A 15,282-nucleotide genomic window follows, 5' to 3' on the forward strand; every position below is an offset into this window, starting at 1 on the left:
GGGATTTCCTCTGAGCTCTCACAAATGGATCCTAGTTCCCTGCGAAGGCATCTTAGGAAGACAGAGGCTTCCCGGGACTGGAGGGCACCATTGGGAAAGGGCTCTGGGGGAGCTCGGCTTGACGCCATGGGTGGGGGGCTTGATGTCTGAGTGTCTGGGGAGTGGGCTCTACGAGAACTCTGCGCCCTGGGTTGGGGTGGGCGCTGCTGCCAGCAGGAGGCTCCGTTCATTTCTCTTTAAACACTCTCCTTCAGTCGCAAGGCTGAGCCGGAACTCGAGAAGAAGCCGAGGCACTGGCCACAGAGAGAGCCGGTGGTCCCAGGCATCGTGGATCTGGAGCTGATCCAGGAGGTGCCCAGGAGCCCCAAGCCCGATCCCTCTGGCACCTACCGCTTCGGCCGACTCAGCCACCACTCCTTCTTCACCCGGAACCACCCCCATCCCCATCAGGTGACCCACATGCAAGGTAGGGTGGGGCCCACTGGGTCTGCGGGGGCAGGGAGGGCTGCGGGATCACTCATTGACCCTGAGACCTGGAAAGTACGCCCTCCTCTGGCCCACTCCAGGCCCAGGCCCAGAGAGCAGGGGCTGGCCAGTGACCAACCCAGGACTGACTTGGGGAACAGAAATGAAGCGCAGGCTCCCCAGGCAGAGCAAAGGTCCCCACAGGATTCCCTCACTGCCAGGTTTCTGCACTCCACGAACCAGAGAAAAGGAAGACTCCTCTGCCCAGAGGTGGGCTCTGCTCTCTATCGCAGGCCGCTGGGCCACCCGCCTGCCCATCATCAGTATTCACTAGGCATAAAAGGGGGTGACGCTCTCTAGGTCCTGAAGATACAAGGTGAACAAAACAGGCACAGTGGCTGCTGCCCTGGAGCTGGCACCTAGACGGGGAAGGGTCGGAAGCAGATGGGGGGCGAGTGACATTTTTAAAAGGTGGTTAGGAAAGATCAGGCCAATAACATGACATTGGAGTCAAGAACTGGAGGAAACAAGTGTGAGGAATGTGTGCATACGAGGGACAAGAGTGCCCAGGCAGATGGATCAGCACGTACCAAAGCCCTGAGGCCAGAGCACCCTGCACTGCCGGAGGAACAGCAAGTAAAGTCCATGCTGTGGCTGTAGCAGAGGAAGCGTGGGGAGAAGAGATGACATCAGAGAGGCAGCAGGGCCAGATCTGGTGGGCTTTGCAGGCCGCTGGGTTCACCATTGAGCCACCTCACGGCATCAGAAGGAATCCTCATACAGCTCAGAGTACAGAAATGAAAGAAGCAAGATGTTTTTCTGGGCATGGTGGAGCAAGCCTGTAATCCCAGCCACTCAGTAGCTGAGGTAGGAGGATCACCAGTTCAAGGCCAGCCTCAGCAACGTGGCAAGAACTTGGCTCAAAATAAAAATAAATAAATAAAAAGGGCTGGGGATGTAGCTCAGTGGTAGCCCCCTAGGTTCAATCTCCAGTGCTACAAAAAAGAAAAGAAAAAGAAAGATAGAAATGAAAAGAAAGAAAACCTCTGTCTTGATGGTGACTTGGACCATCAAGCCCAGGAAGAGTTCATGACCCTGTTCTAGAGCAAGGAAGAAAGTGAAGCCAATAGGGTCTGACGATCAGTAGGAAATGGAGTGAGGAGGAGGAGAGGAGTCAAGGCCGGCTGGCTCCCGAGCTCTTGGCCGGGGAGCTGCACAAGCTGACGACACCAAGGAGCCACCCGAGGCCGGGTGAGGGTAGGGAGGAAGTGTCTTGGGTCCTGGGCCGAAGAGGGGAAATGCCAGGTGGCATTTAGACAACAGGGAGAGGCTGATCCAGGTGGAAGCTGCCTGAAGGCAGAGCGGGGTGCAAAGGTGACAGCCATTTAGAGGACAGCTGGTGTTTACGTCACAGTGCGCGGACTCGAGGTGGAAAGGTCCTCCACTGTAAGCCACCCCCCGGGCTGCAGAAGCTCTCCAGAGGGTCCATCACCTCCCCGTGGATTTGTTGCCCTGCGTAGGAAGCCAGAAGGGCCTCAGGGCTAGGCTCCCAAGAGGGATGGGTTCTTGTCTCGCCTCCACCCAACTCGCTGCTTGACCCTGGCCCCCACCGATTCTCAGTGTCCTGTGGCTAAGGCAGTTGTTGTTCAGGTGGTTGCAATCTATGGGCTGACACTCCGTGGGCTGGAGATTACCAGAAAAAGTGGAGCCAGAGCTCTCCCCTGCCCCCTAACCTTTTTCTGGTCTCCTAGAGTTCCTGGGTCCACTCAGACCCTCCATCCCACGACCTCTAACTCTTCACAGATCTCACTGGGAAGCCCATCTGCATCGTCAGGAACAAGTTCTCTCCCTTGCCTCATTCCTCATTCTTATCCCACTGTCTGATGGTGATGCCCACCATCTCCGTCCCCATTGGGGACCCACAGTTCAATCGGAACCCCCGGCTTTCTTATGGTGGGTACTTGGGCCACAATGTTCTGCTTGTGGGTTCCCACCTCTCCCCAAGGGCTGCACACTTGGGTGGGTGTCTGAGAAGGAAAGGGCCATTGCTCTTGGGTCAGTGGAGTCTGTTAGGAGGACCCCACTCCCTCCTCATTTTCTCGGCGGCCTCATCTCTATCTCCCCACCTCGTCCCCAGGTCCTAGTCCTCAGACATGTGCCCCTGCTTGGATTTGAGGTGACTGATGAATAATAAAAGGCAAAAGACAAGTCATGTGACCATCAGTGACAGTCAGGAATTATATTTAAAATATTTAGTAACTCCTACGCACAGGCACCTGCCCATCAGGGCCATCCAGCAGTGCCAGAGCAGCGTTCTGGAGCCTTCCCCTGCCAAGCCCTCCCTTCTCTGCTCCTGGGGGGTGGGAAAGTCAGGTTGGCAGGGTGGGGGCCTGGAGAGAGGGCAGGGCAGAGAGGTTTGGAGGGCTGGCTGCGAGTCGCCCAGGGTCTTAATAACAGGCTCAGCCTGTCTCCCGAAGCTCAGCCCTGGCCTCAGGTTCCTATAGGAGGCAAAGCTAGATCAAAGCACAGTGATCCAGACACAAGTAGCCTGGTGTCTCCAGGACCTCCAGCAATGCCACGGGCAGGGTATCGACATCAGTCCCCCGTAGAAGTGAAGTCACCACACACCTCCCGCCTGTGGGGCGATTCCTAATCCTCCTCCCTCCACGGCCCCACCTCCCCCTTTCCCTTGAGACTGGGGCAGGGAGGCCGGAAAGGAAGCAGGGATTCTTGTACCTAGAACTCTCCCCATCCTCCCAGCCCTGGTACCCCAGGGAGGAGGAGCAGGGACCCAGGATCTCGTCCCCCTCCTCTCAGAGGCCTGGAAGAAGGAGTTGAAGGAGCTGGCTTCAAGGGTGGCCATGTTCACCAAGGAGACAGAGCAGAAGGACAAAGAGGTGGGTGCAGAACGAAGGACAGGAGGACAGGAAGTCGAGCCGCCCTTAGTGCAGAAGTTCCTCCAGAGCTCTGCTGGCGGTCCTGGGAGAAGGCCCAGAAAGCAAGCATTAGGGAGGGGGTGAGGGTCAGAGGAGGGCGAGAACAGACCTCCTGGGGAAATCCACGGAGGTTCCCCGGGAGGTGGCCTTCGGGGGCATCGATATCTAAGTGGGATGTTTCTGAGCCAAAGCTCAGAAGCTGGCAGCTGCAGGACATCTCCAGTGGCCAGGACCTGGAGTACAGGGAACAAGGGGGCAGAATGGGGGAGAAGGGGAGGAGGAGGCTGGGAAATGTGGGGAGTCCTTCCTTTCCCAACTTGAGCAGAGAGTCACAGGAAAGTTTCACACCAGGTGGGATGACCTCAGGGATACTATTTGATGATAAAATGGCAGAGACAACTCAAAGGCAGCTGAATGTAGTCTGAGGACAGTCCCTGACCTTTGCAGCTGAGGTTGGCCCTGTCCCTGGTCTTGGACAACCAGTGTAGAAAAGTGGGGGCCAGGCTTCCGGTTCCTGCTCTGAGCTTTCTCAGGGTGACTCAGCTGTCTGGGTCTCAGTTTCTTATCTTTAAAATGAGGAGATGGATACTACAACTCTTAGCTGAAATTTTAAGGGCAGGAGGCCCCAGGCCTTGTGCTGTGGCAAACTGGCTGTGGGGGCCTGACCTGGAGGCACTGAGCTGGACCTGAGGTCGGCAGGCGGCCTTGCTGCAGGGTGCTGTTTTCCAGTCTCTATGGGCTGAGGGAAGGGGTAGCAGGGAGGCCGTGTGGGGGAAGGACAAGAGCCACCAGGCTGTCCCAGCCGCCTTCCTAGATAGTGAGTTCCAGGAAGAAAGCCTCGGCTAGGTCAGCCCCTGTCGCGAAGGCCCAGGGCAGAGCGGGAGTGGCCTAGACGGCGTCCTGGGTCTCCAGCGATGCTGTGGCCCTGGGAGCTTGGGGGGTAGCAGCCAAGAAGGCTGACCTGTCCTCCTCATCGTGCCCCTCTGTCCTCTCCCTACCCTCTCCCTGGCTCCTGGAGTCTCTGGCCACTTTTGTCCCCGCAGAAAGAGGAGCCCCCGAGGGAGCAGGGAGCAAGGTACTCGGCGGAGACTGGCAGGCTCATCCCGGCTTCCACCCAGGCTCTCAGTCGCCGCAGCTCCCACCAGGGCCAGCGGAGCCACCTTTCCAGCAGAGATAGAGGTGTCCAGCCCTCTGTCCTGCAGGACCAGGAGCTGCTGGTGAGCCCCACTCTGGGGGCAGAGGCTGTCGCAGTCCCTGTCCCCAGGCTACCGCTCTTCCAGATGGCTTTAGGGCATGGCCTCTCCTGGGAATGCCCGCACCAGCAACTGTCAGGAAAACCCCCGCCCTGGGAGTCAGCAGCCTGGGCTCCAGGGCCCTCTGCCTCTAGAGGGTCCTGTCCCTTCCTGTGTAAGTCCTTCCCTCTTCTGGGCCGTGGTTACATGGTGCATCCAGACTGGGAGCACGCCCGCCTTCCCATGGCAGGTGCTTTCCAGCTGCAGCAGCTGAGAGTTAACAAAGGACGCTGCAGTGGAGCATCGAGGAGCCTGCAGGCGGAGGTCCTGCTGGGGCCCTGGCAGATCACCCCGGGAGTTTGAGTGGCCTGCAAACCCCACCGAGAGGGGTTTGGCCTGTGCATCAGAAGGCAGGGCCACCTTCTCCAGGCTCGAGTTTACCCATCACAGTCCGAGATGCATCCATGCCTCATCCAGTGGGTCAGGACATGGGAGGCCCCTGTGAAATTGCACCTACGTCTTCCAGAAGGGTCAGACCGAGCAGCTTCCTGCCACCAGTGTATTCAGGCAGGCAGTGCCTTTGGAGCCTTCTGACAAGTCCGCACAGTGGGTAAAGCAGAGAGAGCCAGGATCCCTGTTCCACAGATGGGGTGGGTGGCCGCTGAGGCCTTGCCAGGTGGTGTTCTGTGGCCCAGGTCCCCAGAGAAGGAGCAGCATAGCCGGTACTAGAACCAGCACTTTCTCCACTGCAGAGCGGCCTCACTGCGCCTGGAATTAGGTTCTCAGGTCCTGTGGGGAGGGGGCACAGGGCAGGTAAGTTGGATGCTGAGAACGGAGAAGGGCCCAGGGGCAGATCAGGGTGGGTCATGCACAGGTGGGTCTTGGGGTGAGGGTGGGGACCTAAGCAGGCACAGGCCTGGGGAGAGGCCCAGCCCCTTTCCCATTCTGCCAAGGACAAGACAGACCTGCTGGGGTCTGACAGACCCCAGGAAGACTGACCGCCAAACACTAAGGGAACCCACCTTTCCTAGGACTGCAGGGGCTCCATCTCCCACCATGGGCCCAAACTCCGTCCCACCATAGCCACACCCACCGCCCGCAGCTTGGCCGAAGAGTGGGCCCCAGTGGCTCATCTAAGGCAGAGCTGGAGCTTCTCCTGATGCTGCTGGACTGGCGCGCACAGGGGAACAAGGGCCCAGAAGCAGCAAAGATGCCAAAGGCTGAGGATGCAGGGAGCAGCCTTGTGTGCCCACTGTTCAGCAGGAGGGAGTCCCATGCCGGGCAGCTTGCAGAACCAGCCGGCCCCGACCCGCAGGCTGCCCACCGCCAGATCCCCACCATCTTGATAACACCTCCAGACTCTGAGAGCTCCGGGGAGGGGAGGCCCGTGGGGTACCCGGAATCCCCAGACAAAGATCACGGGTGTGTGGGACTCGGTGCGTCTCTGAGGAGGTGACTGGCCAGCCCTGACTTTGCCTCCCAGTGAGGGACCCTGGGGTACAACCATCCCAAGGAGGCTCCAGGAATGAGCCAAGTAGCTGGTGCGTGAGGCTTCATTCTGCCAGAGTCCCTGCCAGGTGTCTTCCTCCCTCAAGGCACTGGATTCTCTACCCACCCAGTGAGGAGGTTAAGACTCTTCCTCCAGGGGACGAGGGATGTGGCTCAGTGGTAGAGCACTTGCCTAGCATGTGTGAGGCTCTGGTTTGGAAAAAAAACAACAATAAAAGGAATCCGTGGTGGCTGTGAGAGAAAGCCCTCCGTAAAGTGCAGGGTCCCCACAGAAAGGAGCAGGCATCTCTTTCTGGTTTAGTCTGGGGACCAGTTTAGCCAAGCCCGTGACTCTGGGAGCCATTTCAGGGGGAGGAGTCCTGGGTCCCTGAGTCAGCCCCCTGCTGGAACTGAGCCAGGCCTGTCGTCCTACCTGCAGATCCTGGAACTGCTTTGTCAGATTCTTCAGACGGATTCGCTGAGTGCCATCCAGTTCTGGCTGCTGTATGCTACCCCCATGGGTGAGGACGTGGCCCCAGGTCCCCTTCCTGAGTGGACACTGCCAAGGTCCCGCCCTTCTGCTCAGGTTCTGCAGGACTCAGATGTCACCAAGCTCCCACCCCAGGGTCTTCCCTCTACTTTTTTGCAGCTTGAAAGTAGCCTTTCCCCTCCTCCCCGCCTCTCAGCAGGTTTCTGGGGCCATCTTGGAGTTGACACTGCCTCCAGGCCTAAGCAAGGAGGGAAAAGTTCCGAGATCACACTCAGCACACACCACTGTGGGAAACACACGCACACACACGTGCAAACGCAAGAACACGTGTACTCACAGGAGTGCACAAATACACATCCAGATACATGTTGGGACAGTGGGTGCAGGGTGATCTCAGAGGGAAGGTGAGGGGTGAGGAGAGCTGGAAGCCGAGAAGACTTCCTGGATGGGAGAGTGAAGGAGGAAGAGGGAGACAGGAAGAAGGAGGAGGACCCCCCCCACCGGCAGATTTCCCAGAGGCAGCCAAGGAGGGTGGTGGGCAGGATGGAGCTAGGAACGCCATGGTAATGCGTCTGCGGGAGGGCTGGGTGCTTCCCAAGCGGGGAGAGAGGCAGGGCTTCCCCTGCAGGGACCTGTGGGCAGAATGTGGGCTGGTTACAGAAAGCTGCCCTTGACCGGGGTTGGACAAGAGTGGGAGGCCCTGTTCCAGCTACAGACCCGTCCAGGGACAGGAAGCAGGCTGGGGGCTGAGGACTCTGCCCTGTGCTGTGCTTCCAGAGAAGGACCTGGCTCTGGGACTCCTGCAGACGGCGGTGTCTCAGCTTCTCCCCCAACCCTTAGCCTCCATCCCAGCAGAAAAACTTTTGAACCAGCTTCACAAAGTCCAAGAAGCACCTCAAGAGAAGCAGCCGCCATCCTCCAGGTGGGCCCCACACCCGCACCTGCCCCTCTGTTTCCAGAACTGCTTCCTCATGCTCAGCATCAGGCCTCCCTGGTGAGACCTGCAGGGCCTAGAGAAAGGAGCTTGGTGTTGGCCAGAGCCTGGGCTCACCTTGACCATCCTGGAGCAAGAGTCCCTCCCCAAGGGACCCTCCAGTTGTAGCCGTGCTGCGGGGAGGTCCACAGTCAGACCAGATGCCGCTGCCTGCTGTGCGTGTGTCGGGGGCATGTCGGTTGTAACAAGATAGGGCTGGGTAAGCTCCATCTGCCCTCCAGAAGCTCTGGGTCTAGGGAAGGCAAGATGGGAAGAAATGGGTCTGAAGGCAGGGCAGCGTAAAGTACTTTACGCTGGCACTACACGTCCTCAACGGCAGGTGGAGAAAGGGATGAATAGGGATGGAGAAAGACCCACACGGCAGGTGGGTAGCGTCTGCATGCAGGGGGGCATCCAGCGGCATGCCTGAGGCTGCTGGCTCCTTACCTATCTCGAGTCTGACCACAACCCACAGAGGCAGTATCGCCTCCATTTTACAAATGAGAAAACGGGCTCAGAACAATTGAATGATGTGCCCCAAGTCACCTGGCTGGTCAGCAGAAGAGCTTGGGAATCAGCCTTGGGCCTATCTGACCGCCAGCCCAATCACCCCCAGATCCAGCCAGGGAGCTTGTTAAAACTATCTCAGTGGTAGCATGTTTAGCACGCACCGAGGCCTGGGTTCAATCTCCAGCTCCAGGGAAAGGAAACAGCAGACCCCTGGATATTCCAATACAGCAGCAGTTGGGCAAAGAACAGAGGCTGAGGGGCCAGGGCTTAGTGGTAGAGCGCTTGCCTGGCGTGTGTGAGGCCCTGGGTTCGTTTCTCAGCACCACATAAAAATATAAAATAAAGGCCCATCAACATCTAAAGAAAAGTTAATAAGAAAGAAAGGAGGCTGTGTTTTTAAATTTTTTTATCTGTTCTTTTTAATCCTACATGACAGTAGAGTGTGTTTTGACATGTCATACACACATGGAGTATGACTTCCCTTTCTTGTGGTCGCACATGATGTGGAGTCACACTGGTCAAGTATTCTAGATGTGAACACGGGAAAGTCATGTCCCATTCATTCCACTGTCTTTCCCATTCCCGTCCCCCTCCCTTCTCCTCATTCCCCTTCGTCTAATCCAATGAACTTCTATTCTTCCCTCCTTCCGTCCTTATTGTGAATCAGCATCTGCATATCAGAACATTCGATCTTTGGTTTGGGGGACTGGCTTATTTCACTTAGCGTGATAGTCTCCAGTTCCATCCATTGACTGGCAAACACCACAACTTTATTACTCTTTATGATTGAGTAATATTCCATTGTGTATATGTACCACATTTTCTTTATCCATTCATCTGTTGAAGAGTATCTAGGTTGGTTCCATACCTTGGCTATTGTGAATTGAGCTGCTATAAATATTGATGTGGCTGTATCTCTGTAGTATGCTGATTTTAAGTCCTTTGAGTATAGGCCAAGGAGTGGGATAGCTGGGTCAAGTGGTGGTTCCATTCCAAGCTTTCTGAGGACTAGAATGCTGTATGTTTAACAATCACCCAAGTATTTTTGGCAGAGGCTGGGGACACTAATGGCATTTAAATGAGCAAATCGAAGGATGGGGAAAGGCCAACCCAGGCAGTGGGAGGAGCCCAGGTGATGGCATTGAGTGTACACACCTCTGGGAATGTGTGCACTCCGGGATGTACACGCTTCCTGGGAGGTGAAGCTTGGAATGGCTGGAGCCCCAGTTGGTGGGTTGGGGCAGGAGGCGGCCCTAGGAAGTGGACCAAGGTTGGTGGCAGCTGTGGGTTCTGATGTTGGCCCTGAACTTGGTTTGCCTTTCCTAGTTGAGCGTCCAGAGGAGTAGCGTAGTGAGAAAGGCAGGCACCACTGTGACCTTGGCCGAGCGACCCTTACGAGCCTGTTTCACCCTCTCTGAAGCCCCTTCCCAGAGTTACAGTGGGGAAATGACAGTCTGTAAAAGGGTTGGGACTGTGTGAAGCCCTGCCCCCACATAGGGAGCTCAGCTCTGCTCTGAGTCACCTGTTCAGGAGGGGCATCTGTCTGCACTCAATGGAAGGTATTATCTTCCTGTCTGCCAGGAGGATGCCAGGGGTGAGCCCGGGGCTGTAGGGAGGGCAGCTGCAGTGGCCACGTACTGTGGCCCCATCCCCACAGCTCCAGGGATAGGAGGGCCATGGTTCCCAACAGCCGTGGCAGGCCTGGAATCGCAATCACCTAGTCCTGCTGGGGGAGGCAGGGAGGCCCCCTGGGCGCAGCCACAGACAGTCCACTTCCAGCTCTCCAGGAGAAGTGATTCGCCTCTCCCTGGAGCGCGCAGCTGAGTGCGCCTGTGTCACCCTCCCACGCCCCTCCCACATCCCTTCCACACCACCCACCCCATCTGGGACCTGGCCTCCCCAGCCTCTCCTTTGTATACGTTTATAGTCAATTCCTGAAGAAGACGAGAACATCACCTCTACCGACAAAGGAAAAACCAGGTAAGATTCTGTGCAGCAAGGCATTCTGGGGGCTCACTGAGGCCGAGTCTGGCTGGATTCCTCAAGGCAACTTAGAGACAGGTCAGCTTGGACAAGGAAGCTGTTCATTTCACCTCTTCATTTGACATATTTATTGAGCATCTACTATGTGCTGGGCTCTGGGGAGCCACTGGGGAAGAACTCCTGCAGCTTGGGGCTTGCATGGCAGTGAGGAGTACAGACAGTAAAAACACCTGAGGGGAAGCTCACTGGAGGGAGATAAAGTGGGTGGATGCAGCAGGTAGTGAGGGATAGGGGTGGGGGAGGGCTCCCTGAGCTGCACCACAGGAAGGACCCAGCCCTGCCCAGGTCTAGAAAGAGCCACTAGTAGAACCCACCCCCAACCTGGTGCATTGGTGGAGGAGCAAGCAGCCTGGCCTTTTGGACAAACCAGGTGTGTGGTTTCACAAAGAGGCATGGGGTGTTATCCGCAGGCTGTGGCATGTCCCTCCGACTGCCCCGAGGGGCGTGGACTGTGGGAGACAAGCGGGTGAGGGAGATGGGGAGGGGCTGCCACACCGTCCTGGTGCCTGAGACCAGGGGAGGGGAGAGGTGGGCTAGAGGGGAGAGAGGAGGACACGCACCTCCGGGGACCTCGCTCTCCCCCACGAGGCTGTAATGATCTGGAGACTTGGAGAGTGGGCACACAGTCCGCCCTTAGCTGACACTTGTTACCTGGATGTTCAAAGAAGGGAGGGAGGAGGTGAGGCTCGGAGGCCAGGTCCCAGCACGGCCAAGGCGGAAGCCGGGCCTGACCAGGTCCTCCCTCCCTGTGTGCTCTCACGCCTTTAGCCCAGGGCCTTCCTGGGAAAGGGACTCTGGGCAGCTGCCAGTGGCCCGGCCCCTCCATGATCTCTCCTGCTGCTGTCTCTCCCGGTCCCCCAGAGTACATTGGAAAAGCACAAGTCCTCCGGCTGCATTTGTGAGAGGACACGGAGGAGACGGCGTCCAGGCCGAAGGCAGAGAGCCGCGGGGCCTCCGGCTGCACCAGACGGCTCTGCCGCTCTGGTCCAAGCGCGGCCCCCCACGTCCAGCCCCCACACCTCCTCAGCAGCCCCGGCTTTCCTACCATAAAAAGTCTACCAAATAAAATCCTGGCCTCCCTGCAGAGGGCAGCCGGCAGTCATGGCTGCGTGCTGAGTGGTTGGTTCAGAAGCGGGAGCGCTGCGCTCAATCGCCCCCTTCCCACGGAAGCCCAGGCCCGCTGCCCGCGTGGGGCTGACCCGGTCTCTCGTACTCTGGAGATCTGAAGGGCAGAGAGCCGATGCGGTGGCCTGAGAAAGGTGCTCTGCCTGCCTGGGGCCAGAACACCAGTGCTGAGCGTGCTTGGCTCAGAGGCCGGGGAGCCTGCGGGCCGCCATCATTACCCAATATTGAGTCTCTACCATGTGCGGTCCCGAGGCCGCGATGGGAGAGCTGATACGCACCACGCGAACTGTTCTGCATAATTTATATGCAGGGCTTTGTCTGATTCTCCCAAAGCCCCATGAGGCAGGAGCTTAATATTACCCCATTCTATAGATGGACAAACTGAGGCCCTAGAAGTCAGGCTCTAGAGGCATGGCTCGTAACCCCCGCACTCCCCTGATACCAACGGCAACAGCCACCAAAGCCATGGTCACACTCCTGAAGAGCACAAGCATCAACCAACATTATACAAATGTTCCCCAGGTAGTAGCTGAGGTGTCCACCCTTTGAGATCTGGAGGCATCTGAAGTGTCTGCAAATTCCCTGCTGGAATGGTGGGCGAGTTGGTCATGGCCCGCTGTGGCTCTGAGCTCCTGCTCTGCGCACGCAGCTCCTGGCCCAGGGTCACGTGCTCGCAACGACTCCCCGCTCCTTCAGAGGGACGCTGCCCCGGGCCTTCCCAAACACCCACAGGCCTTGCTGTGAGTGGGCTTCGATCAAGCTCAGTGAGTGCAGGGGCATGTGCAGCGAATCTGGCAAACAGCTGGCTTCACATTCAGTGTCAAAACACGGTTCATTCGCCAGCTGACACTGCGATGGAGCCAGGCTGCTCTATCTTCACGCTTCTGCTATACCCGTGCCACCTCCCGGCTTTATCCTCTCATTTTTTCTTCCAGTTGGAAAAATTGTGGTAGTATATATATTCCATGAGATATATATGCATATATATATGCATACACACACACACACTCCATGATTGAGATACACACACACACACGTATAAAATCGTATGTACATTCTTACCATTTTTAAGGTCACAGTTCAGCAGCATTAAACTTGCTGCTGCTAACAAGGGCACTGGGGCCTTCTGAGATACTGAGTCGGTGTGAAGACCGCCTCTTCAAACCGTGATTCTTGTGATCAAGTCAGAAAGATTTCAGACTGTTGCTCAGAGTAACAGGTATGAGTTTATTGAAGGGATAGGAAAGGGGGAGGGGACTCTCTCAAGGGAGAGAGTGGGTCCTCTCAGAGAGGAGAGGGACCATCGGCCTCTCCTGCATTCCAGTCTTATTGGGGATCTCAGAGAAGTTTCCACTCCCACCTCTTGGCTTTTGAGTGACATCAGGGTGACATCAGACTTTCAAGTCCCCACTGTCATGTCAACTCTAGGTCACCTTGGCCCATGCTGTCCAGTTCTAATTGGATTTTTTGGGGGGAGTGGTTACTGGGGTTTAAACTCAGGGGCACTTAGCCACTGAGCCATGCCCCCAGCCCTTTTTATATTTTATTTAGAGACAGGGTCTCACTGAGTTGCTTAGGGCCTTGCGTTTGCTGAGGCTGGTTTTGAACTCAGGATCTTCCTACCTCAGTCCCCCTGACGCTGGGATTACAGGCGTGCGCCACTGTGCCCGGCTCTAATTGGATTCTTAATCATACATTCTTACATATTTCATGGTCAGGAGGAACTCTCCTTATCTCCCGGAGTTTCAGCATCTGGTCACAAAAGTCTCCTCCTTCAGGTTCCTTATCAACATTATCTGGGGCCTGCATTTCTCCTGCAGGTAACAGGTAGTTTGCTGTGGAATGTGACCTATCCTGTCCACTGAGGCCAGGCAGGGCTGCAGGTCAATTGCTTCTTGGAAAGGAAAGCATGGTGGGGTCAGCACGGTCGGCCCACTTTATACTGATTGTTATCACCTCGTGTCCCCACCATCCTCTGTCCCCTGACACTGTCATTATTGTGCAGCCCTCACACCACCAGCCACCAACACTTTGCAACTCTGCTCCCATAAGCAGCTCCCCACTCCTCCTCCCCAGCCCCAGCAGACCCCATTCTGCCCCTGCCTCTGTGGATGTGGCCATGGGAGGTCCCTCACAGGAAATGGAACCATCACATTGTCTATTTGTGACTGGATTATTTCAGACAACAATGTCCTCAGGGTTCAACCTTGTAGCATGTGTGGGGATTTCCTTCCTTTTTAAGGCTCAGTGATATCCCATTGTTTGTATCTACCATATTTTATCCATTTAGTCCCTGATGGCTGTGGGTTGTTTCCGCTTTTTTGCCTATTGCAAAAACAGTGACTTTTTTTTCCCCACGTTTTTGCTTGTTACACAGGCCTACAGGAGTACAGTGATTCATTTTTAGGTCACATGTCATAAAAGGATTAGAATAAAAATGCAAACTCATCGGAGTCCTGCTCACAGTCACTGATAAGAGCTGTTGCTTCCTAAATGTGAACAAATCCCAGAGCCCTTTCATGAAGTTTATTGCAGCTATTTACCTGTACTGTTCTTTAACCAACCTACCCACCTACCTACCCCTCCCTCCCTTCCTTCCTTCCTTCCTTCCTTCCTTCCTTCCTTCCTTCCTTCCTTCCTTCCTTTTCTTTCTTTTTGGTACTGGGATTGAACTCAGGCAAGCTACCTCCCCAGTTCTTTTTGTTTTATTTTGAGACAGGGTCTCATTAAGCTGTGGATGCTGGCCTTGAACTTGCCATACACCCACCTCAGCCTCTCAAGTAACTGGGATTACAAGCCTGAATGTTGCTTTAAATTTACTTTTTTCCCCCATTTACATAAATACAGTTTTGTCCTGAGCAGTAATATCCACACACCTCAGTTTTGATGTGTTATTTATAAAAGTTTCTCATAGACATGAAAATAAATACAGGAATACAGGTGTGTTCAAATTTAAAATGTTCCTCCATGCCACCTGGAGTACAGGCTGGGCATGGCGGCACACACCTGTGATCCCAGCAAGGTGGGAGGCTGAGGCAGGAGGATCACACATGTAAGGCCAGCCTGGGCAACTTAGTGAGAACCTATCTCAACATAAAAAATAAAAAGAGATGAGGAGGTGGTCAGTGTTAAAAGCACCCCTTGAAGGGCTGGGGAGATAGCTCAGTTGGTAGAGTGCTTGCTTTGCAAGCACAAGGCCCTGGGTTCAATCCCCAGCACCGCAAAAACAAAAAACCAAAAAAAAAAAAAAAAAAAAAAAAAAAAAACACCAAAAACAACAACTGCAAAAAAAAAAAAAACAGCCCAACATCCAGTGCCAAACTGACACACAGAGTCTAAGCCAGGTGCAGGGCTGCACACCTGCAGTCCCAGTGACTCAGAAGGCTGAGACAGGAAGATGGCTTGAGCCCAGGAGTAGTTCCAGATCAGCCTGGGCAACAAAGTGACATGCCTTCTCAATAAACAAAAGCAGCCACTCACACGCCTTGGGAAATGTTGGTTAGAAGAGATGCAGTTTGAAGATGAGTGGGCCACCGCTGTGCTTCTTGGCTTAAGGACAGACCCGGGGATGTATTCGTGGCCTCTTCCTTGTCCAATTTGCTGGCTCAGCGTCAGGTCCTTCCTCCTCAGCTCTGTAAGAACGGGCTGGAGACCCGCAGACCCGTTTTCAGTTAAGGCAGGGGACACTGTCCAGAAGTCAGTCCATGGGACAGAGTCCAACCTCAGCCTGCACAACTCCAGCAGTAAGAATTCAGGGCATTACCTTTTCTGGCTCTGCCAGCCTTAGCTCTGCCCCCAAGAGCAAAGACAGAAGCTTTCTGCTCTTCCCCTGCCAGCTACGTTCTGACCTTGTCAACTGCTGCCTTAATCAGACCCCGCCACATTTCAAGTATGTCCTTCCCTTTTTGACTGTTCTTGCCTGATGGCATTAGCTAATCTTCCCACAGAATCATGTCAAACCATAATGGTGATAAAGGGCATTTTTTACTATTTTAGTGGGAACATTGCTCATCTTTCACC

General features: G+C 55.4%; 1 protein-coding gene across 1 annotated transcript; it reads left to right on the forward strand.

Moving 5' to 3' along the window:
• Window positions 1–126: 126 nt before the first annotated feature.
• Window positions 127–11,039, forward strand: TBATA (thymus, brain and testes associated; the record flags this gene model as incomplete). The annotated part of the gene is made up of 9 exons (XM_079136214.1): window positions 127–137; window positions 255–466; window positions 2,269–2,418; window positions 3,283–3,362; window positions 4,445–4,618; window positions 6,561–6,642; window positions 7,389–7,533; window positions 10,022–10,074; window positions 10,999–11,039. 9 exons carry the CDS (start codon window positions 127–129, stop codon window positions 11,037–11,039), a joined length of 948 nt encoding a protein of 315 aa, XP_078992340.1.
• Window positions 11,040–15,282: the final 4,243 nt, after the last annotated feature.

The sequence above is a fragment of the Sciurus vulgaris genome, assembly GCF_902686455.1.
Source record: "Sciurus vulgaris genome assembly, chromosome: 4".
Taxonomy (NCBI): domain Eukaryota; kingdom Metazoa; phylum Chordata; class Mammalia; order Rodentia; family Sciuridae; genus Sciurus; species Sciurus vulgaris.